The 27,976-nt window shown below is 49.1% G+C and overlaps 1 protein-coding gene and 1 long non-coding RNA gene across 13 annotated transcripts in view; one reads left to right on the top strand and one right to left on the bottom strand.

Moving 5' to 3' along the window:
* CASZ1 (castor zinc finger 1) overlaps nt 1–27,976 on the bottom strand; it is a 443,166-nt gene that overhangs the window by 7,657 nt on the left and 407,533 nt on the right. For all 12 annotated transcript variants that reach the window (XM_083512761.1, XM_083512760.1, XM_083512759.1 and 9 more), the window contains 12 exons: nt 27,708–27,798; nt 23,812–23,976; nt 19,648–19,820; nt 17,411–18,273; nt 14,182–14,323; nt 13,297–13,360; nt 11,446–11,609; nt 8,187–8,309; nt 6,818–7,147; nt 5,476–5,674; nt 4,716–4,887; nt 42–190 (listed from right to left, as the gene is read on the bottom strand). In XM_083512761.1, the coding sequence (XP_083368887.1) occupies nt 42–190; nt 4,716–4,887; nt 5,476–5,674; nt 6,818–7,147; nt 8,187–8,309; nt 11,446–11,609; nt 13,297–13,360; nt 14,182–14,323; nt 17,411–18,273; nt 19,648–19,820; nt 23,812–23,976; nt 27,708–27,798 (2,635 nt within the window). The remainder of the gene's footprint in view (nt 1–41; nt 191–4,715; nt 4,888–5,475; nt 5,675–6,817; nt 7,148–8,186; nt 8,310–11,445; nt 11,610–13,296; nt 13,361–14,181; nt 14,324–17,410; nt 18,274–19,647; nt 19,821–23,811; nt 23,977–27,707; nt 27,799–27,976) is intronic.
* Nucleotides 97–5,049, top strand: LOC310711444. The gene is made up of 4 exons (XR_014528438.1): nt 97–226; nt 892–1,002; nt 1,924–2,120; nt 4,461–5,049. It is a non-coding gene; the product is annotated as an uncharacterized lncRNA (long non-coding RNA).

Here is a 27,976-nt window from a genome sequence, read left to right as displayed (position 1 = left end):
GTTTCTAAGCATATTTATAGCCACTCTGCAGGAGGAGTCACCTGAGTGGGAACACGGTCGAAGTTCTTCCCCAGCATCCTCCTCATGTGCTTCCTGGCATGGGATGTCATCTGATGCTTCAGGAGGAAGGAGAACTGGCAGCCTTCACGGATGCAATGGAAATGGCTGTTCACTTGGTTGTACTTGCAACCTGGGAGAGAGGGAATGCAAAACAGATGCAAACCTCGTAAGTTAACAGTGGCCAGGAGTGGGCAGGGGGCTTGGCAATGGCTGCTGTCCTATTTGATCTCTGAGAGAGTGCAGCAATTGGGACTGACTGCTGGCTCTTCCGCATCCCCAAACTTGTGTGTTAAATACTTCCTAATGTGGGAGAACAAGGCAGAAAGGATTCTCTTGCTGAAAAGGGGTCAGGAAAAAGAACTTGTTTTAAACTAGTAGCATAGGCTTCTGACCCAGGTGAGAAAGGGGGGGGGTGTTACTTTATTAATTGTCTACACAGGTAACCTGTGACTCTCCAGATGTTGCTGAACTAACTTACAATGCCCAACAGTCCCAGCAAGCATGGCTAATGGTCAGGGATGGTGAGAGCTGTAGGCCAGCAACATCTGGCAGCCAGAGTTTCCCCACATCTGATTAAGATGGAAGGATGTCCTTCCCCTACTTTCCTCACCTAGTCCAATCAGTGCACATGGCACAAAGCCTGGCTGGCAAGGGGGTCAGTGTGGAGGAGGTCTTGTGTCACCTAAAAGGTTTATAGGGCCACTCATCGTGAGTGCTGGTTGAATCCTTTCTGCTTTGCCAAAGGCGGTGGTGGGAGAAGTCTCAAACGAGCAAGGAGAGAGAAGGGCTACATGGCTCTAGAGTAATAATGGGGAACCTTTGTCCTCATAGGTGGTGGTGGGACTCCAACTCCCATCAGCCCCAGCAAGCAGCACAGCCAATGGCCAGAGAGGATGGGAGATGTATTCCAGCAACATCTGGGGGAAAGATGAGTGAGATAATGTATGTGAAGCCCTTTTGGTGTCCTAATTTTTCTATGTAATTAACTAAGTAAGGCTGCAACATTTAATTTATTAATTGGCTAGCTCAATCCATTAAAAACCATGTTGATAGACTAAAAATGTGTCCAAATTAATTGGACAACATTTTTTTGAAGCCCAGTTTTTAAATGCAAGTAGTTATGAAAATTGCAGCTGGCAGAAGGGGCTATGCATCTCCTAAGTTAATGCCTCGTGCATTAACAAAAGCAAAAGAAACACATTTTGTTTCGTTTGTTTCAGAACAGATTTGTGTAAGTTTAATCAGTTAACTGAGTAACTTGGTAAGATTCTTTTAACGGGATGGCAGCCCTGATTTCTCCTTTTTCTTTGGGGGTTTAGATGCGGGTGGCCCTCTGGCTGTAATGTTGGACTCCAACTCCCATCAGCCCCAGAGGTAGCATGGCCAGTGGGCAAGTGATAGTGATGATTCAGAGGATGGTGCCAGAGCTCAGTCTGTTCAACACCTGTTTAGAAAAAAACATTGTTCTGCTTGCCCAGAAGCTCACGACTATCGAACTGAAACAGGCTCTTGGCCTTGTTTGAGGAATATTTGGGTGCATCACTTTGCATGCTTGAAAAGCATCACGAACAGTCCATGTTCACCAACAATATTGTGCACACAAATCCAAACACATCATGAAGAACCTCTTTTCTTCCTCAGCGCATCCATAAATGTCCCCCACCACAACGCCTGCTCCTTGCCAAATTCAGCCAGTGAATTGAGCAAACTGTATGTTCTTAAGAAAGTGGCACTGTTTTATGTCTCTGCCAAGTTTGGTATTTGTTTAAATATTATTCTCTCACCCTGTAGAACTCCCCCCTCCCATCACCCAGCGCCCCCCTGTTCTGTCTCTATCAACCCGCCACCCTGTTCTCCTTTCAGGAAGAAGAACAAACAGTGCTGGCAGGACTGAAACTGTATCGGCCGCAGGCAGGTGAAGGCTTGCCCGTTGCTGGGGCAGCCGAGTGTCATGTATCATTGGGCGGCTTTGTCTGGCCCCAGCCATCCCCTGGAACAGCACCGGTTGAGCAAACAGCGGCAACCGCCAAGCCGCTTGACATTCGTAAGCCAAGACCCAGGTAAGGGGCAGACTGACGGTGTTGTTTGCCGTTGCCCAGGTTACCACAGGCCTCGCTGCCTCTCCAACATGAATTCTTTATGAAGTAAAAAACCCACAAAAACCCACAACCGAATAGGAAGAGATCTCTCCTGCTCTCGCTTTGAACGTTGGCTGTTTTGTTTTGTCGTGTCTGTGTGCGCGCGCATATTGGCTATTTTTATCCCCATCAATAGAATCAGTTGTGTTCAGGGGGGCAGCGGGGAGGCAGCCAGGGACACAAAGAAGGCCATGGCTTGTTTGTTCTCCAGGACTCCAGCGAATACATGGTGCCCCAGACAACATGGGGCTAAACACTTCTCTGGGGTGAGAGGTGCAGGTACAGCTGGTGGAGAAAAGAGGGGGTTGCCAGTTTCAAAAGCCAAAGGAGACTCTTCCCCTGCCTACAAAGAATGACTTAGAAGCAAAATTTATCTCCCCACCTCCTTGGACCATCTGCGTAGAGGAAAGGTGGCTGCCTGAAGAAGCCCCTGCTGCTTACAAAAAACTATCTGTCAAACAAGAAGCCTCCAGAATCTGTTTCTGAGACTAGAGCCGCCATATGCATGTGTTCAGTCTAGGCCAGTCCTGCATGGAATCTTTGACTGCAAAACCAGAAAGTTGGCTGGTTTGAGGTGGGTGGGTGTTATTGGCTGTTCAGACAGGGATTTAGAACCTGTGTCCACACACAACACATACAGCCATCCCTGACCATTGGCCATGCTGGCTGGTGCTGATGGAAGCTGGAGTCCAGCAACAAACACCTGGAGGGCCACCCCCATTGTAGGCCTTCTGGAAAGGGTCTCCACCACTTCCACACACACCTATGACCCTGCTAGACCTCAGCACCAGTTAAACTAAGAAGTGCAAACACCCAGGTCCCAGCTATCACTGGTGCCCTAAAAACTGGTCCTGTCATTTGGATTACTGAGGGCAGAAAGCTGGTTTCTATATGGGATGGCTGTTGAATTTTGCAGATAAATAAGCAACTTAGAACTGGTTGCACCCCTATTGGCACAATCCCTTCTGGTTGCAGTTCAGCAGCTGAGCCAGTGGGGCTGAGTGCTGGGTGCCTCTGCTCATAGTCTGCAGAAGGAGCCAACCGTGTGTGGGTTTAGCCCAGGAGGGTTCACTTTTGTTTGCCGTAGCAGCTGGAGGAAAGGAGGGGGAGGTGTTTACAATTTCGTAATTGTTTTTGGCATGGCCCTAATAAGTCTGGCAAGCGGATCTGCCAACCACACACACCCCTGCCGCCTATCAGGCGCTTTGATGTGCCTGGATGGTTGGCATCGAAAGAGGCAATGTGCTTGCCTCCAGCGCCGAAGCGACGGTAGATGCCAGAAGAGAGAATGGGAGGATTCTCCCCCTTACCCTGCCACTACCACCATTGGGAAATATTTACCCTTTGGCTTTTGCTAGGCAGATCTGGCAAGGAGTATCAAAAAATGTACTCCTCAAGCCAAGGGGTATCGTGCAAAAAGGACTACTGGGAGATTTCAGTGTTCTTCCATCACACTCAAATTTCTAAGGTGAGCAGAGCAGGTGTTTGCTCCCCGTGACTCTTCTCCTGCAACCAGGGTGAGCAGAGACATCTCGCCTTGCTGGGGAGTTGCTACTGGGGTTGTATATGTTAGAAACAGCTGTAGGTTGCCTTCCCCACTTGCATTCTTAACTACTTAGAGCAGGACCCACTGATCAAAGGAACTTTTTCAAACCTGTTTGTCTGCCTACCCACACAGAAAGTAGGCGATTTGGCTTGGAATAGAAGTGCACTCAGTTCTGGTTGTGTGAAAGGCTAGGGAGATGGTGCAGTTGTAGCAATTGGAGAGCTGGACAAGGAGGTGCAGAAACCTACCTTTAAATCCTCACTCAGCCATGACATTCATTGGCTGACCCGGTATCAGTCGGTCTACCCTACCTCACAGGGATGTTGGGACAAGAAGAAGAGTTTGGATTTGATATCCTGCCTTTCGCTCTCTTTAAGGAGTCTCAAAGCGGCTAACATTCTCCTTTCCCTTCCTCCCCCACAACAAACACTCTGTGAGGGGAGTGGGGCTGAGAGACTTCAGAGAAGTGTGACTGGCTCAAGGTCACCCAGCAGCTGCATGTGGAGGAGCACGGAAGCGGACCCAGTTCCCCAGATTATGAGACTACCGCTCTTAACCACTACACCACACTGGCTCTCCATGTGTGGTGGACAATCATACCATTTTGAGGTGTGATATAAAATAAAAAGGCTAGTGAGAAGGGGCTCTTCCCAGGCCTAACTACCTGTATGCTTGCCACTGCACGTCACTAGTTTCCCACTTTCTTTCCTCTACAGGAAACAGATCCTGCAAAGGTGGCTGGGAACTTCCCACTGCTTGGGGGAAAGGGAACAGAATCCGTTATCAAAGGAGGAGGAAGATAACCTGGTGGAAAAAAACAATCTTTATGGAGGAAATGGCCAAGAGTGACTGAGTGCAATTGTATGCACACTTCCTTGTGAGTTTTAGATCCAGTGTCAGACTTTTTGCTGTTGCCAACTGGTGAAAGATCCTGCCCCAACACCATGTTACACCAGAGGAGAGAGACTTACCTAGCCTGCCGCACTCTTCCCTCTTGGTGAAGTACTTGAAGCCGTTGGCTGCTCTGCGCTCTGCCTTCTCATGCTTCTTCACGTGCCAGGGGAGTTTGGTGGTGATGTTGGTCACAAAAAAGCAGCCAGGGCGAAGACAGTGGTAATGCCCTCGCATTCGGAACTCACAGTGCTGGAAGGAGAAAATGAGGGCAAGCAAGGTCAGCATACAACACAAACAGCAACCCTAACTCAGAACAAAACCCAACCAAGTTAGCGTGAGGTCTGGTGGTAGGAATGTCCCAGTAGAATTTTTTTCTCAGACCCTTATGAAATGCACGTATTTATCCATGTAGATTGTGTTTTCTGCGGATTGCTGTTTGTTCTAATTCAGCTGTAAACAATGGGTTTTTCCTGGGAAAAGCAGTGGGGCAATCGCAAAATTGCTTGGACCATGCCTAGAAAGCATGGGACAAGCAGAAGTGTGGACGAATCCTTAGCTGGAGGATGTGGCATGAAGGCTAAACTAGGCTAAGCCTGCAGTGCAGTTGTAATTTGGTGGGTGGCACACACAATGGGGCATTGTCCCCATTCTGCTTCTCTGGGATGCAACCAACAAAACTTTACTCAGAGTAGACCTTCTGAAGTTAATGGACCTAAGTCAGTCATGTTTATTCATTTCAGTGGGTGTAGTCAGAGCATGACACCAGTGGGCTCCAAGCTCCTGCCTTGGCTCCCCCACCCGCTGTTGTCCCATCACCTCCCAGCCTTTCTCCCTTACCTGGTTAGGACAGAGACATTGCAGGGAGTAATAAGCAAACTGGTCTCGCACATTCACGAGGTTGTTGTTTGGGTTGATGTGGTCGAGGCAGTGGGATTCGGCCTTTCCGGAGGTTTTGCACACATACTTGCAGTTCCCAAACAGACAGTGGAAGTGGAATTTGTTGGCATACTTGCAATCTGTTGCCAGGCATGGATCACTGGGGATTTTTTATTAGAAAGAGGAAGAATAAGTTTCTGGACAGCATTCCCTGAACTCCCTTCTAATTGCATCATCGCTATTAGAAACCAGGGTCCCCCAACCCCCGCGACTAAGATGACCAAGATGCTCCATCCTGGCCTTTCAAATCTCTTCCCTTCAAGGGGATGGTCACCTAGCTCAGTGGTTGTACATCTGCTTTGTATGCAGAAGGTCCCAGGTTCAATCCCTGGGAACTCAAGCAAAAAGGTTCAGGTGAGCAAGTGGCAGGAAACATCCCACTTGGCCGGAGACCTTGGAGAGCTACTGCCAGTCTGAGTAGATTATACTAAGCTAGATGGATCCATTGGGACAAAACAGCTTCCTATGCTCCAATCCCTAATTTGTCCTAGAACCCATTTAAAGCCAGGCAAGAGAAGGAAGAGAAGAACACAGAGCTTAAGAAGAGCTCGGCAGCTGGATCAGGCCAGTGGCCCATCTAGTCTAGCATCTTCTTACAGCAGGCAGCCAAATGCCCCAATGGGAAGCCCATAAACAAGACCAGAGTGCCAGAGCACTCCCCACTCCTGCAGTTTTCAGAAGCATACTGCTCCAGCACTGGAAGTATAGCAAAACCATCAGGGCTATTAGCCACTAACAGCCTTTTTCTCCTCCATGAATTTGTCTTTTAAAGCTATGTAGGTTTGTGGCCATCACTGCTTCTTGTGGGAGCAAAAGTGGTACCTCTGGTTATGAACTTAATTCGTTCCGGAGGTCGGTTTTTAACCTGAAACTGTTCTTAACCTGAGATACCACTTTGGCAAATGGGGCTTCCTGCTGCTGCTGTGCCACCACCGTGCAATTCCTGTTCTCATCCTGAGGCAAAGTTCTTAACCCGAGGTACTACTTGCGGGTTAGCAGAGTCTATAACCCGAAGTGTTTGTAACTTGAGGTGTTTGTAACCCGAGGTACCACTGTAGTGTCATTGCTACCTGCAGAGACCCAGAAGTATCCTGGCTTTAAACGAGAGGGAGCAGAGCTGGGATTACACTATGGTTGTGGAAGGGGAGCAGCAAGGATATGCTCTTTGAAAGAAAATCACTCTTGGGGAAAATGGTATGCCTCCCCCAGCCCTCCATTCTCCCCTTTAACTGAAGTCACTCACTTCTCCTGGAACTGGAGGAAGCCAGGTTTGACCTGAGGCTTGGCGTTCTCGAGGGAAGTTGTCGTCAAGGGGGACGTGGCCAGGTTAGGCACTGATGTGGGGATCTGAGAGATGGTGGAAGCCAGTTGTTTCCAGGCCAGGAGGGTGGGAGTGGAGGGCACAGTCACCGAGCTCGGGGCGGGCACATCCGGGGCAGAGGTGTTGGCCAGGGCAGCGGAAGAAGAAGCCGAGGGTGACGAAGGGGCTAAGGAAGTCTTGGTCTCAGCAACGGTTGGGAAAGAGAATTCAGAGCTTCCTTTCACAGCTCCGCCATCTGTTCGGAAGTGGAAACTATGGCAAGTGGGGAGAAAGCAGTTAACATTAGGCTCATACACTTTATACATAAAAATTGCTTTGCAGCCCACACCTCACCTCCCATTCTGATTAGTGCACCAAACCCATGTTTCCAAAGTGTGGAAGTCATTACCACGGAGTAGATAAAAAGGGTTGTATGCAAGCCCGGTCCTACTCAGAGTAGACCCAGTGATGCTAAGGAACGTAACTTCATTTCATTAATTTCAATGGGTCTCCTCTGAGTGCAACTTAGTTTAACTCAGCCCCAAGTTCTTAAATCACCCTTTTTATTTATGTCCCAAAATCCCGAGCCATGTGAAACCCAAAGACAAAACACGGCAGCTGCCTTCAGAAGCCATTCTAAAGCAGTTTAGAATAGGCATGGGAGAACCTTCAGTTCTCCAGATGTTGCTGGATTCCAGCAACCATCATCCGTGATCATTGGATGGGCTGATGGACGTTGGAGTGCAGCAGCATCTAGAAAGTCAAAGGTTCCCCTAGATGAACCTTGAGTTCACTCACTTAGCCCCCTCATCTCCTCCAGCGCAGTTGGCAAGGAGGAATTCAGGCGTTTCCACCTTCTGGTTTAGATTAACTGCAATTTGTTGTTTGTTCCAAACTGACACTGTCGCCTGCTTCAAACTAACTGAGCTTAACCACAGTTATGATTACTGTGTCAGAGGCGAGATTCAAACTGATGAACAGCTCAGGACTCTTAGCCAGTGTGCTGCACTCACCAGGCAAAGGGAGGAAGTGTGCCATGTTCCCAACCAAAACAAAGTTCCAGATAGCAAAAGGAAGGCCAACACAATTACTTTCCCCCCATGAAATCTCAAATCAGGGCAGGTGGGATTGCAGGGTGAACTGTGTGGGTCAACAACTGTGTTCACCCATGACCATCTTTCCAAATCCTGCCAAGGCCACACACAGCTCCTGTAACCCCAGGGGTTGGCTCTCCAGCCTTTTAATCGTGAGCAATTGTAAGTATTGTGTGTGTTTGCATTGGAATTCATTGTGTCTTGGCTCATCCCCTTACTTGGCGTGCTTGATGGCTCCATCCAAGGTGCTGAAGAGGGCTCCACATTCTTCCACCACACAGTGGAAATGCACTTTATGAAGAAAGTCACACTGAGCATCGCAGAAGTCCTTGGTACCAAATCTGTCAAAATGAGACACACATATATATACCTTAACAGAGAGAAATGCCTTATTCTGAGCAAGACCGCTGGTCCATCTACCTCAGCTGTCTGTAATGCCAAGGCTGCAGGTTCGATCCCCGTAAGGGACAGCTGCATATTACTGCAGGGGGTTGGACTATATGATCCTCAGGGTCCCTTCCAACTCTCTTGATTCTATGACCCTCCAGAGTTTCAAGCAGGTGCTTTTTCCATCCCTAGCTGGAGATGGTGGGGACTGAACCAGCAAAAGCTGGTGGCCTCTTTGATGCTTTCCCACATATTGGGAGCAAGGCATACCTGCCAAAAAGGGCTCTTCCACAGCTGCCAGTTACGTTTGCTTAGCTAGACTTCTCAGTCGGCTTTGAACCAGGGAGACAAGGACACGAGCTTACACACGCCTAAACATAATGGCTTGGCTGATCAAACAGATACAGCGCGACAAAAGGGGGGAAATTCACTAGAGCAGGAGGAAATCAGGATATCATTCCATAGGAATGTCAATGTTTTAATTAACTGTTTGGCTTTGAATCGGTTGAATTTAAATACATTTACATATTGAAAATAACACTGATGAAGGTGTCCTTTTTTAGGGCAGGGGGAGATCCTGAAAGAAGGAAACTGTTTCTTTTACTCATGAGATAACTGAAATGTAGTCAGTGGACACTGGCACTTTGAAAAGAAAGGCCACTTCTGATACACTCTTCTCTATCACATTTGGAAAGGTGGAGTCTTTGACTGCTTTGAACCAATTTCAAGAAAAGAAGGGTTGAAGTGTTCCAAATATTATTGGTAACACACCACACCAAAATGGCTTTAAATAGTTCAAGGACCGTTACTGTTGTACAAGGCAAAGATTTTCTTTTCTTTAAATTGACATTTTCAGTAGAGCAACATTAGTGTTTGATGCTATGGTCCTTTTTTATCTGAATGAAAGCTCTTGCTAGTTTATCCAGTACTAACAGATAGCTAGATAGTTTGCCTTTCAGGATGAAAGACATCTGTAAATGTCTTTCTCTATCAAATCTGGCACTGTCTGAAGAGAGCAGACGTGTTGGTGGTTTGAAAATCTGGGGAGGGGGAGCACCGGCCCCCACAATTTTTCTAAGAATTGTTTTGGGGGGTAGCAAGGTGTTCATTAATGCGGCATATCTCTACGGAAAAGATATTCAACACCTAGAAGATCAAAGGAATGCTGAGAACAGCTTTGGGATTCTAGAAGAGTGCAACCTCTCTCCGGACAAGCTGGATTACTTTTTAGAAAAACATAGTTATAAACTGAGTGGAAGGAGGGAGGCAATGAATCCGTCTCCTAAGTAAAAGCATTTTGATAGCATCTCTCATATGTTCTCAAACTGGCTGGGGTGCAAGTAACAGCTTCTGGGGCACAAACAGGCTGAAGGATCATAAACAAAGGAGAATGACAAATGACTGCCGCTAAGGGTTTTTTGGGTGTGTGTGCGTGTGCGTGCAATGAGTCCTGCCGGGAAAGAGACCGGCTTGGTCTGAATTTATTTAATGTCTTGATTAGTAATCTGGGAAAAGGGAGTAAACAGCCAAGTTAATGAAATTTACAAATTATGCTAGTCTGGGAGGAGCTGGGAGCCCCAGAACGAGGGCAGAGAAATCATCAGGGGAATGGAGCCTGCAGAAAGAATCGGGGCAACAACACTGATTCAGGGGAGAGAGACCTGCTAAGGAGTGACGTGCACAGAACACACAGTAGGACCCAGGCTCAATTCATAGTGCTGGTTTTGATTGCTAAGTCCATAAACTAGGGATGAAGAATATGCATCGCTCCAGATGTAGTTGGACTCCAACTCCCAACTCCCACATCCCTGACCACGGGCCATGCTGGCTGGTGGGAGCTGCAGCCCTAACAAAAGTTGGAAGGGCCACAGGTGCCCCATCATCCCCGTTTTCATCAGTCTTAATAAAAGCCAGAGCAGCTACTCATGCAGAGACACTGCAGGGAGCTTCCTTTCCGGATGGGGCTCCCAGCTCCCATGAGCCTTGCGTCTAGGGATGCAATCTGGGGCCCTCCCAATGTTGTCAGACTCTAATTCCCATCATCCTTGACCACCAGCTATGCTGACTGTGGCTGATGGGAGTTGGAGTCTAACAACATTGGAGGGTTGCAGGCTTGCCATAAATTGCCCCCCCCTTATTTCTGGGCATCAGGAGGGCTGCCTGCTCCCATCTGAACCTAGCTCTCAAGTGAGATTGTATGCTGACATCCTTCACTGGGCGCCACACCTTAATAAATCAGGCCACAGCTAAAAAGGCCTCTTCAGTGGTGGCTCCTTCATTGCACAGTTCCCTCCACAGATATACTAACTTGGTGCCTTCCTTGAAGACACCAGGAAAAGCCTGTTCTATTTTAGGCTTTAATAGCAATTCATTTTATCTGTTTCAACTCCTCTTTCAGATATATTGGTTTTCCCCTAGTTTTTATGTAGTGCCTTACTTTTTTAAAGCAAGATCCCGCAGAAATCGCCTGAACCATTATATTCCAGCTCGACCATTGGTGAGGCTCCTTTTTAATTTCTTTTCACTTTTCACTTGTTTTAAACTTTTTATGATTTTATTGCTTGGTTTTTTGTTTTCATGTTCATTGTAAACAGCTGTGATACATTTTTATGGTACAGCGGCATATAAACTTTTTTTTAAATGAATGAATGAATGATACCGCTTCTGGCTGTATTTGTGAGCCACTTGATTGTTAAATATGGTAAAATAAAATGTAAATGATTACAGCCTTGGAACTCATGATAATTTAGATTTATGGTGTCTGTGACATTGTGCAACCTGTGCTGCTCAAGCATCTAAATGCAACAGAGACAGGGCTGAGGTGGTGACAGCCATCTTGAACTGCTGCAGGAACACAGGCAGCCTTATGTAATTATTTTGACAATTTATATACCGCTTCACTACAACCATCTCCAAATGTCTGCTGAAATAAGGAGGTCTTTACTAGGCTCTGTACATGCAACAGGGAGCAGAGATGCCCAGCCTCAGCGGGGAGTGCCACAAAATTCCCGAACGGTTTTTAAGTGGGTAATGTTGGTATCATACCAATCCCCTTTACACCACCTAACCTGACTCAGAACCTGCCCTCACCTGCGCAAGTACATCTTCCAGGGCTCAGAGAGTTTCTCCTGGACAAGAGCCTTCACTGTCTTGCCCAGGTATTGCGTGGCATCACCTGAAGCTCCCAGAGGGCTGCCGTCAGCCTCCACCTTCAAGCCAAGAAGGTTGCCGAGGTTGGGGTTGGTCTGAGACATCTGTGGGGAGAAAGGAGGTGCAGTATGTTAGGAGATAAATCCTGAGTTCGTCTGAGATTATCCCACAAATGAGTTGTGGTTTGTCCTAAAAAGTAACAGAAAAGAACAGGCTTGGGGAGTGGAGTCAAGTCGAGCAAAGGAAGCCCAGGTCCAAATCCTATAACAACTGTGTACCTGCAAGGGAAGCCTTCTACAACGAGACATTTTGGAGTACAACCTCCATCAGCCTCAGCCAGCACAAACACACGGGCCACTAGGCTGGGGAAGGAGACCTCTGGCAGTTGTTAAGTAGGTCCCTGCCTCTCTATACCGGTTCCCAGAGCAGTGATGCTCCTTGTTTTAAGGTCTAATAATGAGTGGTTCCCTCACTACAAAAGGGAATTCTTCTCCTTGGTTGTCAGTTATTTGGGAAGCAGTATTAAGCTGCTGGGAGAAATCTGAAGAGGGTTCAAGATCAGATCCTGGAGCCCACTTCTGCAGAATGAGTTCCTGGTGCTCTCTGGGGCTACAGTCAGGTTTTATCCACAGTCAATAAACAAAACAAAACCGCTTTGAGTGCTTTTTGGTGTGTGTGTTTGTATAACAGTATATACAGTTTATGAAAGAAAGAAAAAACTCGCCAAATTCTGCAAGTTTCCTTCTTTGAAGAACAACCCCCCCCAACAATCCAAATCAGCAGGTGCTTTGACAGATGTAAAGAAGAGCTGAAAATACACAGTGGCACAGTCCAGCTCGATAATGTGCTAAAATAACAACTGAAATCCTGATGAGAGAAGGAAATAAAAAGCTTTCTGGGATGGATGGACAAGGGAAGGCAGAGAGGCAGAGAGGCAGAGAGAGAGAGAGAGAGAGAGAGAGAGAGAGAGAGAGAGAGAAAGAACATCAGACAAAGTCACATTGTCCTTTCTGGGGGGTTCTGTGCCCTGGCTGGATCTCACGCTCAGAGCTCAGGGGAAGAAAACAGGGATGCCTCGAAAACTCATCACGCAACAGGACACCGAAGGCTGGCTTTGAGGATACCCAGACTGCAGATGCAGCTGGCTACGGGGGGCACAATTAATCTAGCCAAAGTAGCATTTATCATGTAAAAGGGGAAAAATATATCTGTTGGGTGCATAATTATTCTCCCCTGCCCCAACTTAACAAAAGAATTATGCACTTTAAAAAAATAAATATTCCAGAGCAGTGGCATTCAAGGGTGCTGGAAGCATGGAATCAAAGATCCTGGCTCAAAACTTCAGGTATATCCTGTCCTCCCCCACGCTTGCCCTGCTTCCTCCACTCAGAAAAACAACCACCTGCCACCACCCTCAGAAAACTTTTACGGTAAATAAATAGAATTAATAACAGGAAACAAAAGAGGAATTGTCTGGTTTGGAAATTAAAAAACAAACCCCTTTCGGAGGCCTTCCGTTTCCAAAGGGATAGGAGGGTGGGGGGAGAGAGAAGAAGATGTCAGAGGCTGCGATATATTTCTTCAGCCAGTTCATTAAATTAATTCGTAAGCAGTGGCTCTGAAATTATACCCGATGAAAAATGGTCTCAAAATTTAAATGGTACAAACTCATCTTATTAGAGGCAAAACATTAAAAAACAAACGCGTCTCCCCCTCCCTCCCCACCTCGCCACCGTGGCTTTAATTTCTCTTGGTGGGGGGAATGAAAGGCCCTTGATGGATGGCTCTTACCTTATTCATAAGCGAGGATAAAAGAGATGAATTTGCCGAGACTGTGTGGCCATTTGATTCATTACTGGAACACACAAACCAACAGGGTTTAGTTAAGATGTGCATTGGTGAGGGCGGGGGGAATGACGACAACTGCAATTAATTCTCCTTTCAAACTGGGGTCCCCATCCTCACATTCTACCTGCTGGAGAAGGACGGACGAGGTGGGAGCCACTCTCTCCAGCCAGCCAGGGTCAAGCTCACTGGCCTAACCAGTCCAGCACCTGAAGACTTGGCTGAGATGTAAGCGGGAGAGTGACAGTTCTTACGTCCAATAGTCAAGTTGTTGTCCTGCTCTTCACCGCTCAACCCCGTCCTGGTTCTGAGTTATAACAGCACTCCAAGGAAATGAATGAAGGGCGTCTGGATGCCAACTAGGCCAACCTGCCACCTTCCAAGTGTTTTGGGTGACAACTCCCATCAGCCCCTCCAGTTGGCACAGCTGATCGGAGTTGTGGTCCAAAGCACAAGAGAGGGCACCAGGTTGGCAAACAGTGCCTTAAAGAAAGCTCATGGGAGCAGAGGGAGCTGGTTGCCCTGCACAATACAACCCAGGCAAAACTCACACAGCTAAAAAGGGTGAGGTGGAGTTTAAGGGTACGTGAGCCAGGCTGGGGGCCACTGAAAAGCTGAACAAACGGGACTGTTGCACAGACTGCCGTCTCCAATGACCTTCTTCCCAGCAGCAGGCCTGGCTATGTTTATCTTAACCACTCTAGTCAGACTGAGAAGCTTCCGATGATGCCCTCTTCCCCACCCACGCTCAATGCAGTAAGCTTTTAGGACATTGCCATGTTCCTCTTCCCCATCACCCAAATCTGTCACTGCAGAGCCTCCCTCTCTTACCCATGATCCTTCACACTCAGGTCCAAGCTGTGCTCCTGCAAGGAATCCTGGGTCACGGTGGACACGGAGCCTGGATTCTCTGTAGCCTCTTGCTTAATCTGAGCTGGGTTAAACCGTCCAGGAGTGGTTGGTTGTCCATTCCCTGTGTTTTAGAGAGGGAAGGAGAGGAGGGAGGGAGGCAGGGAGGGAGGGAGGCAGGGAGGAAAACCCATAAAGTTTTAAATAAGTAAATAAAGGAAGCCAACTGACAATAACGATCAAACAATATCAAATAATGCACAAGAAAGTTAAAAAAAACCCCAACAACGGCAACAGTAAGGTTGGAGAAAAAAGGAATGGCCTGAGTCTGCTGGTCAGCATTTATTGCCGGGTTGACGTGATCGGTTCTGACGTCCACCCCGGCGCGGAAATTCTTCCAAGTGATAATTATTGCAAAATTATGTCAAAGTTGTCCAGGCTACGGGCCCTTTAAAGGAGGAGGGCGGCAGGAGCGAGGGGGAGATCTGATGCTCTGCGCAAACTGTCATAACTAATTTGCGGGGCTGCCTCTTAAGCGTTTATTAAAGACTCTGTTAATGCTGAGGCAATGTGGCAGCTTGAGACTGCTAGTCAAGCCCCCTTCCCATTCCCCAATCTCAACGTTGCCTTGGCGACCGCGCTCCGGCCTCCTCACTGAGCATGCCCAAAAGGAACGTCTGCGGTGTCAGGTCTATCGAAACTGACAGCCAATCAGGTTGGTTCAAACTGCGCGACCTCTTCCGCCATCTTGCCTTGTCCCGGCCAGAGAGTGCCACCGCCTGGCCTTTGGGTCTCTACTCCTTGCCCCAAACTACGTTGGAAAAATTAATTTATAAAAAATATATATAATGAAATTGCCTCAAAAGAAGAAAGTAAGGGCTAACGTCCCATAAAGTTACGAAAACACATTAAATAAATAAAAAAAGAATGAGGTAGACACAGAGAAAAGGATTAAAAGATGGCAGGGGGGGAAATTGCTGACAGGAAGATGTCCGCCGGGCTTTCATCCACAATCCCCAAGTGACTAAAATATTAATCTACCCGGAGGCACTACAGCTGACGGTGAACTGCTTCACAGACAGCAAGTGGCATTTTATTTTTTTAAAAGAGGAAAAATAGTTCCCGCAATGACCTCTCTCTTTCAGGAAAAATAAATGATTAAAAAAAAAGGTTTCTGACAACTTTCTGCACAGCACTGGCCTTCTGGTGCCCAAGAAGGACAAAACGGCATCTCCTGCCTCCCCAGCTGACAAGTTGAATCTGACTTCAACAATGATGACAGAACAGCGTCTTTCACCACACCTGAGAGTGGCAGGCCAGCTTAAGGGGGCAGAACAGGCCATGTCTTTCATCGCCTTGCTTTGTGCTCTCCCTCCCCACTCCTGCCTCCCAGGCATGTGCTGCCCGAGGCAGCTGCCTCCTCCTGCCCAATGGGAGGACTGGCCCTCCTTTTGCAGGCCTCCACCAAACCTTTCTATCTGGCCCAACATTTTGTCCTCACAGTCGCCCACCAGGTGTTCCAATGGGAAACCCGAAAGCAAAGCCAGAGTGCATATTTCAAATACAGATGGAGTGTGAATAGAAACTCATCTCCTGCTGGAAAAGCCTTCCCCATTTCTGCCTGTCTCTGTCTCTCTCCACTCTCTGGAAAGAAGTCATATTGATGAAGAATGCAACAGCAATCTAACTTTCAGTATGACCAGGAAAGTCTGATTCCCTCCATTTGGGCTCATGCACATTTGCAGCAGGCTTAAAAACAGGCCCGTGATACCCAAGCTTCCCCGGCTACAGCTGCAACAGGCCAGCTATGCATCTTTGGCTAGCACTGCGAAAGGCTCCATTAGTCACAGTAAAAGCCCCTAATCTGGCTGTGAAGTGATCGGGCTGCTGCTGCTGCTGCTTCTTCTCAAGGAGTCCTGAGATGGCTGAAGGAGAGCTGCTTGCTCCTTCAGATCCAGGAAGTCAAAGCATCCGAGGCAGCTGCCGTTCCAAAGAGGGATCAATGGGAAACTAATCTGGGTAAACATCTCCTCTCCTCCCCACTACCCCAGAGAAGGATGGCAGCAGAGGACAGAGGAAACTGTTGGCTGAAATAGATGCTTACAAGGAGCTGGCAACAATCCAGGGTTCATGCTGATGTGCGGGAATAGAAGGGGGCCGAGCCAAAGAGTCAGCTGGGGCAGTTTGGGCAAGTCACTGTCTTGCCCAGAAAAGATATAACCCTCCCTGTTTGCCTCCAAAACCTCCCTGACAAGTCACAATGTGCTTCTCCCAAAGACCTAGAACAGGTCAGCCATGATGGTGCAGTCAGCTCAGATTGGCATTCAACCATCAAAGAATGACTGGGTCTCCACCCATTTATTTGGCAAATAGGCTTTGTGTTATTGCTGTATCTCTCCCCTTCACAGATCCTTAATGAACCACTAAAAAGGTGGAACTCTGCAGCTGGGCTTTGAGGCTGGGACAGCAGCAGATTGGGAAAGTCACTGTGTGTGTTTCAAAACCAAACCTGCTTTCTATCTGGGCAGCTGATCTGGAAAACAGGTAACAGAACAAAAAGTTATCTCCCTCCCTGTTCCCTTGAACCAAGGTTCAAAACAGGTTCTGGGCCCCCTTCCACAAGCACATCTCAAGAAGTAGCCTCAAACTATATTTGCGTTTAAGTGTCTGGGACTGGTAGAACGCTGACGAGTGTGCATTGGGGGAAGGAGGCTGGAGTCTGACTCGAGAGAGGGGGCAGTGCTCTGTGGGGACCTGTACCAGCCAGGAAGCAAGAATCAGAGGCAGGGGAAGCTTCAGAGAGGGGAAAAGAGGCAGGCCAGGCAAGTGAAGGACCAGGTGCTTCTCCACTCTCCCCTGGACAACTGGCTTCCAGAACTAGGAGGGGATTGAAGAGGGATGATCACAGGCAGCTTCCATGCAGACATAGTCTCTAGCTGCATGCGTGCAGCCCATCGGAGGAAGGTACATGAACTAGTGGAGGGAGAGTGGTCCCCAGTTGCTGCAACTGTTCCATAGTGCACGGACCTGGGAATAGCTGCGTAGATGCTAGGTCTCCTGAGCTGTAGAAGCGGGTGTGTTATCTTTCCCACCTTTCTCCAGTGTGATGGAGCAACCTGAGTCCCTTCTTTCCCCATGTGTGTGTGAGATTTCCAAATCCCGACTGGACAAATAACCCCCCTCATTCAACCAGGAGGGCCAACAAACTCACCTGCCTCCACAGCCACCGAGGGCTTAAGTGCTGCAGCAGCCAGCCTGGCCATCATTGGCGAAATCAGGCCTTTGCTGGCGGAGATCCTCTCCATGATGGATGCTGCCGGAGTTGGGGAAGAGGTGGCCGCTGCCTCGCTGGAACCTGAGATGGCCTGGGAAGGGGAGCTGGCAGACGGCGCTGGGTTGGTGCCGGAAGCGCTGGCGGCTATCAAGCTGGCGGAGCCGGCGGGCAGCGGGGTGGCGACCCGGCTGGGGAGGATAGGGAAGTAAGAGCCCGCCGTTCCAGGAAGTGCTGCGTTGGAGAGTGCCAGGGCCAAAGGGATATTACTCGGGAGGGCTTGGGAGAGTAGGCCGGGGATCTTGGAAGCCGTCGGCATGTTGTTGGGTTTGCTGGAGGCCTGCGAGGCAGAGAGCTCTGCCGCCGAGGAGGGTGCTCCCGGGACGATCAGGGAGACGGAAGACTGCTGACTGGTGGGGGAGGCACTCAGGCTGGAGTTCTTAGAGCTCATGGCGGAGAAGTCAATGAGGTCGTCGTTGCTGGACTCCTCCTGCTCGTTGTCCTTGGCCCCCAGGAGGGAGGCGGGCAGGCCCAGAACGCCTGAGCTGCGGATGTGGCGGCGCTCGTGCTTGCGCTTGTGGGAGGTCATCTGGCTGGTGGAGGTGAAGGTGAAGCCGCAGCCGGGCCGGATGCAGTGGAAGTGGTTGGTGGCCTTGCTGTAGACGCAGCCTTCGTACTTGCACTCCTCGTACTTGTAGAACTTCTTGAAGCCGTCCTTGGCATAGGCGTCATCCTTGATGTGGTAGCTCTTGTGCTTCTCGATATCGCACTTGTTCTTGAAGGTGAAAGTGCAACCAGGACGCCTGTGAGATGCAACAGGGGGATCAGGCATAAAACAAGGCAGGCATTCCTATATCTGAGCAGAAGTACTACGTAGAGCAGTTCGATCTCCACCCGCTACCCCAGATCTTGGCTTCATTTTGGAAACCACTGTGCTGAACTATGCAGATAGCAACCAGGGTTAAGGCGCAAAGCTCACCATTGCTCTCACAGGAACATGGGAAGATGCTTTATACTGAACCAGACCATTGGTCCAGTGAGATCAGTACTGTCAACACAGAGAGGTAACGCCAGGGTTTCAGACGGGAGACATTCCCAGCCCTACCTGGAGATGCTTCTGGGGATTGGAACCAGGTCTTTCTGCATGCAAAGCAGATGCTCTGCCATGGGGCTACCCTTCAGGTTCAAGTAATAGTCCTCAAATACAAGGAGGTCTGAACTAAGCCCTGGTATAAGAGAGATTCCTGATTTGTAAATGGATCCACCTCCCCGCCACCGTCTTTTCTGTCACTTGGGTACATTTCTGTCACTTGGGGACAGGAGAATGAAAAGGTTAGGTTGTAGCCAATGCTAATCCTACTCAGAGTAGACCCACTGAAGTTAATGGACAGGACCAACTGAGCTCTACTGATTTCAGTGGGTCTTCTCTGGGCAGGACTTAGCTGGAGACAACCCACAAGCTTTTGTTTGTGAATGAGCTGCAATAGCTAGGAATATTCATATTACTCCATGGGTCATCCTCAAGTGGTGTACATCAGGAATGAAGAACCAGTGGCCCTCCAGATGTTGTTGGACTCCAACTCAATTCAGTTCAGTTGTTGTTAGACTCTGGGCTCAATTCAAAGTGTTGGTTTTGACCTATAAAGCCATATGCGGCTCAGGACCCAAGTACCTCAACAACTGCTTCTCTCCACATGAACTGACTTGGACCCTGCAACTGTCATCTAAGGCTCTTCTCTGCGTGTCCTCACTGAGGAAGGTCTAGAGAGGTGGCAACATGAGAATGGTCCTTTTCAGTGGTGACTCCCCACTTGTGGAATGCTTTTTGCAGGGAAGCTCGCCTAGCACCTTCTTCATCTAATTTTAGGCACCAGGCGGAAACTCTCCTCTTTACCCAAGCTTTTGGCCCTCAACTTGAAAGGTTTCAAGTAGTAGTGGCCTCTTTTAATGGGGCAGGATCTGTAAGACCTGTCTTTTTTTGGACAAGCATGTCCTTTAGGATTTTCTTGGTTGTGTTTGTTGTAAACAAGAGCTGCCATCACCGTTGGTCAGCATGACCAACTGTCAGGGATGATGGCAACTGTAGCTCAATGTGTAGCCCTGAAGGGCACCAGGCTAGAGCAGAGTGATGCCCCCGGGGTTACCTGAACTCTTTCCCCCTTTTGCAGAGAGCCCACCTGCAATGGAAGTGAGTGGTCTTCTGCCCGTAGAACTGGCAGTCCACTGTGCCACAGTCCTCCGTGGCCCGAAACCGCTGGAATCCATCATTGATGAGCTGGGTGTTCTTCTTGTGGAAGTTCTCATGGGTCATTACGTCGGAAGTGCTGGTATAGACTTTGTTACAGCCCACCTGGTGCAAAGGAACAATCAGGAGGCGGGGTGAAGGTTGGGTAAATGAAAGAAAGAGTGACATATAAGCTCACCTGAGAGACGTTGCTGGGGAGAGAGCAGAGAGTTTATAAAGGACAGGAGCATCTCCACCTGGGAGAAATACCATGACTTCTGAAACTTTCCTGCCTGGCAGCAGAGCAAAAGGGGCAGATATTCGCTCCAGCTACACTTACTTAGGGCATGGGGGTGACAGAGAGTAGGCCATGGGAAGCTGCCTTATATTGTGCCAGGCTATTTACTAGCCTAGGCCAGTATTGCCTACTCTGACTGGCAGCAGCTCTCCAGGGTCTCAGGCAGAGTGAGGTCTTCCATATCACCTGCAATCTTTTTAACTGGAGATGACTCGGGTGAAACCTGGGGCCTTCTTCCTGCAAAGGACGTGCTCTAGCTACAGGGTCCCTCTCCCAAAATAACAAGTGGGGAAGAGGAGGAAACAGTCCTAAAATTATGGCCTATCCCACTTAAGGTAGAGGAGTTGGAAGGTCAGGCTGGCAGCTGCTGGATCAATCTGGTCAGCTTCCAGCAAGTGGGTCTGCTTCCACAGTCCAAGGTGACGTAACAGCAATATGTAACAGAGACAGGCACATGTGATAGTTGTGCAGGAGGCAGTATGCCTCTAAATCCCAGCTGTTGGAAATTACAAGAGTTGTTGCTGCACTCAAGCGCTGCCTGTGGCCTTCCCCTTGGGGCGTCTGGTTAGCCACGGTAAGAATGGCCAGTGAATGACCAGCGCAGGAGACATGGCTACCCGATCAAGTTGGCCACAGGGAACGAACACCCTTTGTCATCTGCTTTGCTATAAACTCACAGGCGTGATGTGTGTGTGTCGGGAATGGAATGCTGAAACCCTACCTCCTCCCTCAGCTGTTCCTGAGCAAAGTGAGCTAATTTGCCATATTGAGTAAAATTCCAGTGGAATCTGACAATGCCACTGTGCCCGCCAAGAGCGCTTTCGCCCTCCCCACCACCTTCTGTGTGTCATGTGCCAACGCCTGCACCATCTCAGAAATGAAGCAAATCAAAACACCCTTCCTGTCTCCCACCCCCACACCAGCCCCATACTCCTGGTTCGGTTCAGCTTGGGTTGATTCAAAGAGGCAATAACAAAACATCTGGAAAACACCCAGGGGGGGAAAAAGTAGGGGGCGGAGGGGGGAGAGAAAGAGAGAAAGAGAGAGAGAGCGAGAGAGATCCGAAGCGATTCCCGATAGAACATGGGCTTCTTTCTACAGTGACACCTTGAAAGAAGACAGACCCGGCCGTGGTGTTAAAAGGCAAAATTAAACAAAAAACGCCTCATGAATAATTTGCAATGGGGCTCTTTGTGCTAAAGCATGAAAAATGTCCATTGGTATAAACAACTAACTGAATTTTGTCCATGCCAATTATGGACATAAAGGTGGGGGGGGGGAGGAGAGGGCCAGGCGCAAATACTGCTGTTTAAGAGATATTTGCTCGAATTGGGAACTCGTCCTGTTCCAAGGCCTTTTCTTCTTAACATGGGCATTGGCTTCGGGCAACCCTTTCTACCCATTCCCACAGAACTCATTCTGCACAAACGGTTCTGCTGCGGGGCAGCGGATCCCATTGTAGGAGTGTGCTCTCTGTTCACATGGGCTAGGCCTGCCTTTGCCAGCTTAGTTTCCTCCCAGAAATTGCTGGACTCCCAACTCCCATCAGCCCAAACCAGGCAGGCAGGAGTCACAGATGATGGGAATTGGGAGTCCAGAAACATTTCGGTGTTATCCTGGGCTGGGGAAGACAAAGCCAGGCCACCCTCTGCAGGGTAAGAGGACAGCACAGAACAAACTCAACACCCTCCTGTGGCCCTCCAGGTCAGTGCTGATCCTTCTCCCTGAGAGGACCTCATGAGCTTCCACAGAAACCCATAAGAAGGGCCTCCTGGATCAGGCCAATGGCCCATCTAGTCCAGAATCATGTTCTCACAGTGGTGAACCAGATGTCTGCGGGAAACCTGCAAGCAGGACTGGAACACCAGAGCCCTCTCCCCTCCTGTGGAGCAACTGGTATTCAGAAGCACACCGCCTCCAATTGTGGAGGCAGAGAATAGCCATCGTGGCTGGCTGGTAGCTGTTGATGGGCTCCTCCTGAGAACCCATGTGCTTGGTAGAAATGAGAGTACACCCAAGTGCTAAATCCCCCTTGCACAGGTAGGCTTAAAGTCTTTTAGGGTGATGGAGGGATCTCTCCATACCATGGCTCCCCTCCTGACAGCCTGATTTCCATGGCTGCAAGAGAGCCTGAAGAACAACAGGCCAGCTCCTATTGTTGTTGGCCTAAAACGCCCATCATCTCCCTGACCACTGGGCATGCTGGCTGGGGCTGATGGGAGCCCAACACCACCTGGAGGCCACAGCTTCCCCACCCTTGACATACGGCTTCCGGAGATGGTGTGGTTGCAAAATGGCTGACTTTGGAAACCCCCCTCGCAGCGACAGGCTGCACCATAATTGTCGCAAACCTCTTTTTTCCCTGGCAGTGAGAGAGCCAGCTTCCTTTCTTCCCTTCTTTCTTTTGACACTGGGCTGTTATTAATATTTGATTGGCTTAGCAGCTGGCTACAAAGGGACAAACGTGATTGCTAAAGGGCAGGCCTTGCGCAGAGAGGTTGTATATCAACAGAGGAATGCAGTTCTGATGGCCTCTCTGGCTTGAGGAAGGAGCACCCCGGAGAGAGACCCCCAGAGCTTGACCCTTCCATCACTCCTACAAAGGACCTGCCCGGATGTGTGTAAGGGGGAAATATCAGCTCTCCACTCCAAACTCTGGCCTTTCCCCCACACCCAGGAAATGTGCCTGTCCTGGGTACACAGCGGAGCTGTTTATGACTCTTCTTGTCAAAATTTGAGCAGGGATGGACGGAATCAAGCAATGTTTCCCATTGTTGCCTATGGCACTCATCTGAATAAAAAGCTCTTTAGAAAAATGCTCCTTTTACTCATCTTTGGGTTGACTCTGATAGGTGAGCCTAGACAGAGAGATTTCTGCCCAAAATCAACCTCCTGGTGAAATAGGGATCTCTCAGAAATCTGTGCCTATAAACGGGGTTTCTCGGTCCACCTTCTGCAACATGTGGCCATACAGATATTCTTTATTTGTTTGATTAATACCCCACCCTGTTTCCGAAAGGAGCCCAGGGTGACAAACGTATCTGTAGCATTATTAAAAAACCAGCAATCAAAACCATTCCAAAAACTATTAAAATCAATCACATCGTTTTGGCCACTGTGGCTTGCCAGAGATAGGAGGCCGTGGCTAACAAGGTGCTACTCAAGAGTAGACCCACTGAAATTAGTGGACACATGTTAGTCAAGTCATTAATTCCAATGTATCTAGTCTGAGAAGGACAAGCATTGGACACAACCCAATCTCTTTCAGACATCAAATGTGTGGGTAAACAATGACATCTGGGGCACTATGGTTGGGGAAATCTCTTCTAGATCTCCTGATCCCATGAACTGGCAAGGCAAGCTGAGAGGCCTTCCCTGAAGCAGCTATGGGAGGATCTAGTAGTATCTTTAAAGATAAGAATTCCATTATGAATCCTCATAGCAACGTGTTTGCTCCTTGGTGGAAGATGACTTCTGCACAAGGAATCATAGGAAGTGGCCTTCCACTGAGCCAGACCATTTGTCCATCTAGCTCAGTACTGTCTACACTGGCTGGCAGTGGCTCGCCATGGTCTCATCAGTCCTACCAAGGGAGGCTAAGCATTGATCCTTGGATGATACAGGTGCTCTACCCCTGAGCTACAGCCCCCCCCCCAAGGAATCTCTGGACCACATGCCCCCCTCCCAGCCTAGCTCTAACCTGGAAATGCATGCCACGCGTGAGGGTTGGTGGCTCTGTTAAAACATCCATGCAGATACTAGCCCTGGGGGTCCCTTCGTTCTCTGTGCCACTTGAAGGCAGAAGCCCAGCATCGTTACCTGCATGCAGTGGTAGTGTGTGCTTTTCCCATTCAGGTGGCAGCCGTGATAGTAAACACTGCAGTCGTCGAGCGGGCTGAAGCGCATGAAGCCGTGCTGGAGGGAATTGTCCCGCTTCTTGTGCATGTTGTAATGCCGGATCACATCTTGCTTGCTTGTGAATCTCTGGGGGGCAAGAGGAAGACGCAGAAGAGGTGAGGCAGGGCTGGGAGCAGGGAGGCAGGGGCAGATCTTTGTCAATTTCAGTTTCTCTTTTTTCTTCTTCAGTGTCCATAGTTTGGGTTGCCCAATTTCCACAAGAGTTTATTGATTTATTGGGCTGTACCCAACTAAGTGGGACGCGGGTGGTGCTGTGGTTTAAACCAGTGTTCCCCAACCTTGGGCCTCCAGCTGTTTTTGGACTACAACTCCCATCATCCCTCGCTAGCAAGACCAGTGGTCAAGGATGATGGGAGTTGTAGTCCAAAAACAGCTGGAGGCCCAAGGTTGGGGAACACTGGTCTAAACCACAGAGCCTAGGGCTTGCCGATCAGAAGGTCGGCGGTTCAAAAGCACGTCAAAGTGCAAGTAGATAAATAGGTACCGCTCCAGCGGGAAGGTAAACAGCGTTTCCGTGCGCTGTTCTGGTTCGCCAGAAGCGGCTTAGTCATGCTGGCCACATGACCCCGAAGCTGTCTGCGGACAAACTCCAGCTCCCTTGGCCAGTAAAGCAAGATGAGCACCGCAACCCCAGAGTCGTCTGCGACTAGACTTAACGGTCAGGGGTTCCTTTACCTTTTTACCCAACCCATAGAAATCAATAGTCCGAAGTCAGTTTTACATCCTTTAATTCCAATGAGTATATTCTGAGCAGGACTGAGACTGGGTACAACCCAATATAAGCTTTTTTTGTAAGCAAAATCTGGAGAAATGCAGCGTTTGAAGGATAGCTGTCTTTCCATTCACATCTTGGTTTGGGAAGTGTGGAAGAGGCAGTCCCACATTAAACTGTGAAAGCTAAGTACTACTTGAGGCGGTGGGGCAACATGAGTTGGGGGAGGGCCTTGAAGGAAGAATCCCTTTCATACGGGCTCAGCAACTGTGCACTCTAAAGCCATTTGTAGCTTTAACAGTGTGTTCATAAGTAATGGCAAAAGGGTGGCAATGTGTGAACACCACAAGAGAAGGTTGGATTTATAACAAACAGCATTCCAGCCAACGGAGGCTTTATTTTGAAATGGGAGAAATGGAAAATGCAAGCACCAACTGAAGTGTTGTGAATGAAACTGGCCTAGCTCAGGACATCGGAAGCTGTCTTATACCGAGTCAGATTGTTGGTCCATACTGACTGGCAGCAGCTCTCCAGGTTTTCAGGCAGATTGAATGAGGAACCTTCTGCATGCAAGGAGATGCCCTGCCACTGAGCTAAAATCCCTTCCTACAGCTTAGGAAAGCAGGTTTCCATTCTTAGAGACACCTGGTTGGCAATACTTCAATATGCAGACAATCCTTCCCTTTCCAAGTATCCAGCACCTTGAGACGCCTATTCCAAGCTCTGGTAGGGAGGCTATAAGCCCAGTTTAGCCTGTTGGATGGAGTAGGTTGTCTAGATGCCAAGAAAAACACCCTCTGGACACATATAGGAAAATATCTCCCCCTCCCCCAATTCCCACCCATTTTCCTGCTATACTAAAAACAAATCCTGATCTATTTCTGTTGCTTTTATTAAATTTTGGGATTTACACAGGAACGCCAAAGAAGAGCCACGGGCTGATTTCCCCAAGGCGTTATATTACAGGAATTCCATTGCCAATCACCGTTAATTTGCGGCCACTTATTACTGAGCGTCGTTCATTATAAGAAATATATATCTCGCCTGCAGGGTAATTTGCATTTGGAAAAACTCAGCCTAAAGCTTTATTCCCTGGTGGGATCAGGCGATTCCACCCACAAGCCTGGACAGCTCCCAAGGTCTGTTGCAAGAGCCTCCCCCCCCTTTTCTTCAAGGCCCTCTTGTTTCCTTACGGCCCATCTCATCAGACAGACGGCTCCTCTTTGGTGCAGAATGGTCACTGCCCACATCCCCGGTTCAATCAATAGAAACCCACGGGGCCCCCCAGGGCTTGGCCAGGACTGGGCCAGTTTCCCTTGCTGTGGTTGAAGTTGTTCCTCCGAGCCTGGCGGGTGCCAGGGCAGAAATCAAGATTCCGCTGCGGGCAGTTCCTGGGAATCCCTTGCACACCTCCTGCCCCACCACGTGCGGAGGCCCTAACCACAGAAACAGCGGCGTCACTCGCTCAGATTCAAGTGCAGAGTAAACAAACACAGCATGTGACTGGGAAGCTGGCTTGACAATCTTGCCCTGGCACCTCTCCCAGCAATTGCAGCCTGGCTTCTGCCCCTTCCTCCCAGCATCCAGCCATCTCTTCCCGAAACTAAACCGCAATCTCAGGACCGCCGCTCGTCTCAATGGTTGCTTTGCATCAGTAGCTGCTGAGGCATCCCTTGGCCAGCTAGGCTGAGCCTGATTTGTCACCCGCCCCCGCCTGCTTGACGGTGCAGCTCCTCCAGGGGAAGCCAGGGGAAGCCTGTGCTTCAAATGGTGTCTGCTGGCTTAAGGTTTCTACTCGTCTTGCGCTATCACAGGAAGCTGATTGCTGCCTGCTTATAGGATGATGCCACTGGAATTGAGGTGCCCTTTAGGGAAAAAAAGGTTGTGTGTCTGCAGACCATTAGCTGATGCCAGAGGTGAAGAACCTTTAGCCCTCCAGATGTTGCTGGACTACAGCTCCCATCACCAACCCCAACCCCTGGCCACGCTGACTGGGACTGATGGGAGCTGGAGTCCAGCAACATCTGAAGGGGTGAAGGTTTCCCCCCTCTGCTGGCCTATGGGGGAGTTATATGGTGAAGACACCCCAACTTGTATGTGCGGGCACAGTGACTGGTTTTGTGAGTGCCTCTGACACGTATTTATCCTTCTAATCCCCCACGGGGCAGCGGCTGTATCTAACCAGCTGGTCATCGGCAGGGTACTGTCATGTGCAGGACCTTCAAAAATGATTTGCAGGGATGCTCATGGTTGAATGAACAAATTCCAGGATTCAGTTCCTCTGGCTGAATCCTGTGATCCACCATCCAAATCTCAAAGTGTTCCTGGGGCACAGTAGGCTTTGATCTCAATGGTACAGCTATCTACTGTGCCAGGTTCCTTGTAGAAAACAAATCTGGGGTGGCTTCACAGGCTGCATGCATACTGTGAATCTATAGCACATTTCAAGCACGCTCCCACTTCGTCCCAAGAATCCTTCAAACGGTACTTTACTCCACAGAGAGCGGCAGTTCCCAGTGCCCGCAACAAACTACGGTTCCCAGGATTCTTTGGCATGAACGAACATGCTTCAAATGTATTGCGTGCGCACAACCACGTAGATGCTGTATTAATAATACAAGACTTGTGAAACGATCCTTGTGCCAATGGGAAAATCACTCCTGCAGGAGGCGATGTTACAGCCAGCTATTGTGACTCAGAGGACATTGGCTACTGCATGGGCAATGATCATCTGCAGGGCACCAAGTTGGGGGAAGGCCAGTCTACTCTGACAGGCAGTTGGTCCCCAGGGTCTTGAGCAGAACGAGGCCTTCCCTATCACCTACTATTGAGATCTTATCGCCAGTAGATGCCAGGGACTGAACCTTCTGAATGTGTTGTGCCGCTGAGCTCTGGCCCTTCCCAAGCAGATGATCTAACTGTTGCTACCCTTTGCTGAGTCAGACCACTGGTCTATTTAGCTCGCAGCCAAAGCTCCTCCCCTCTCCCCAACAAACCCTTGCTGTTTCAATGCCTGGATTGAACTTTGCCCCACCGTACTATTTAAGGATCCCCCCCCCATGATTTATTTTCATTTGGTTTTTACCTGATAGTTACACTCCGGGTCAAGGCAGTGATAATGTTCTCGGTATTGGTATGCACAGTGAATGTGTCCGCAGTGCTGGCTTCCGGAAAACCTGAATGTGAGAGAGAAAGAAAGAAAGAAAGAGGAAAAAGGGAAGTGTGAATATCATGAGAGCATTTTTCAAAGAAAATAAATTCAACCCCGCCCCTGCCTTCCCTGGTTAGTCAGGTGCTAATTTCAAGTTGGGTTCACACTTCTTGGAGCCTGGCATGCGGTGCTGCTATGTTATG

Source organism: Podarcis liolepis, assembly GCF_965112155.1.
Source record: "Podarcis liolepis genome assembly, chromosome: 7".
Classification (NCBI taxonomy): domain Eukaryota; kingdom Metazoa; phylum Chordata; class Lepidosauria; order Squamata; family Lacertidae; genus Podarcis; species Podarcis liolepis.
Note: the sequence above shows the minus strand (reverse complement) of the source record. Positions and strands in the feature narration are given on the sequence as shown.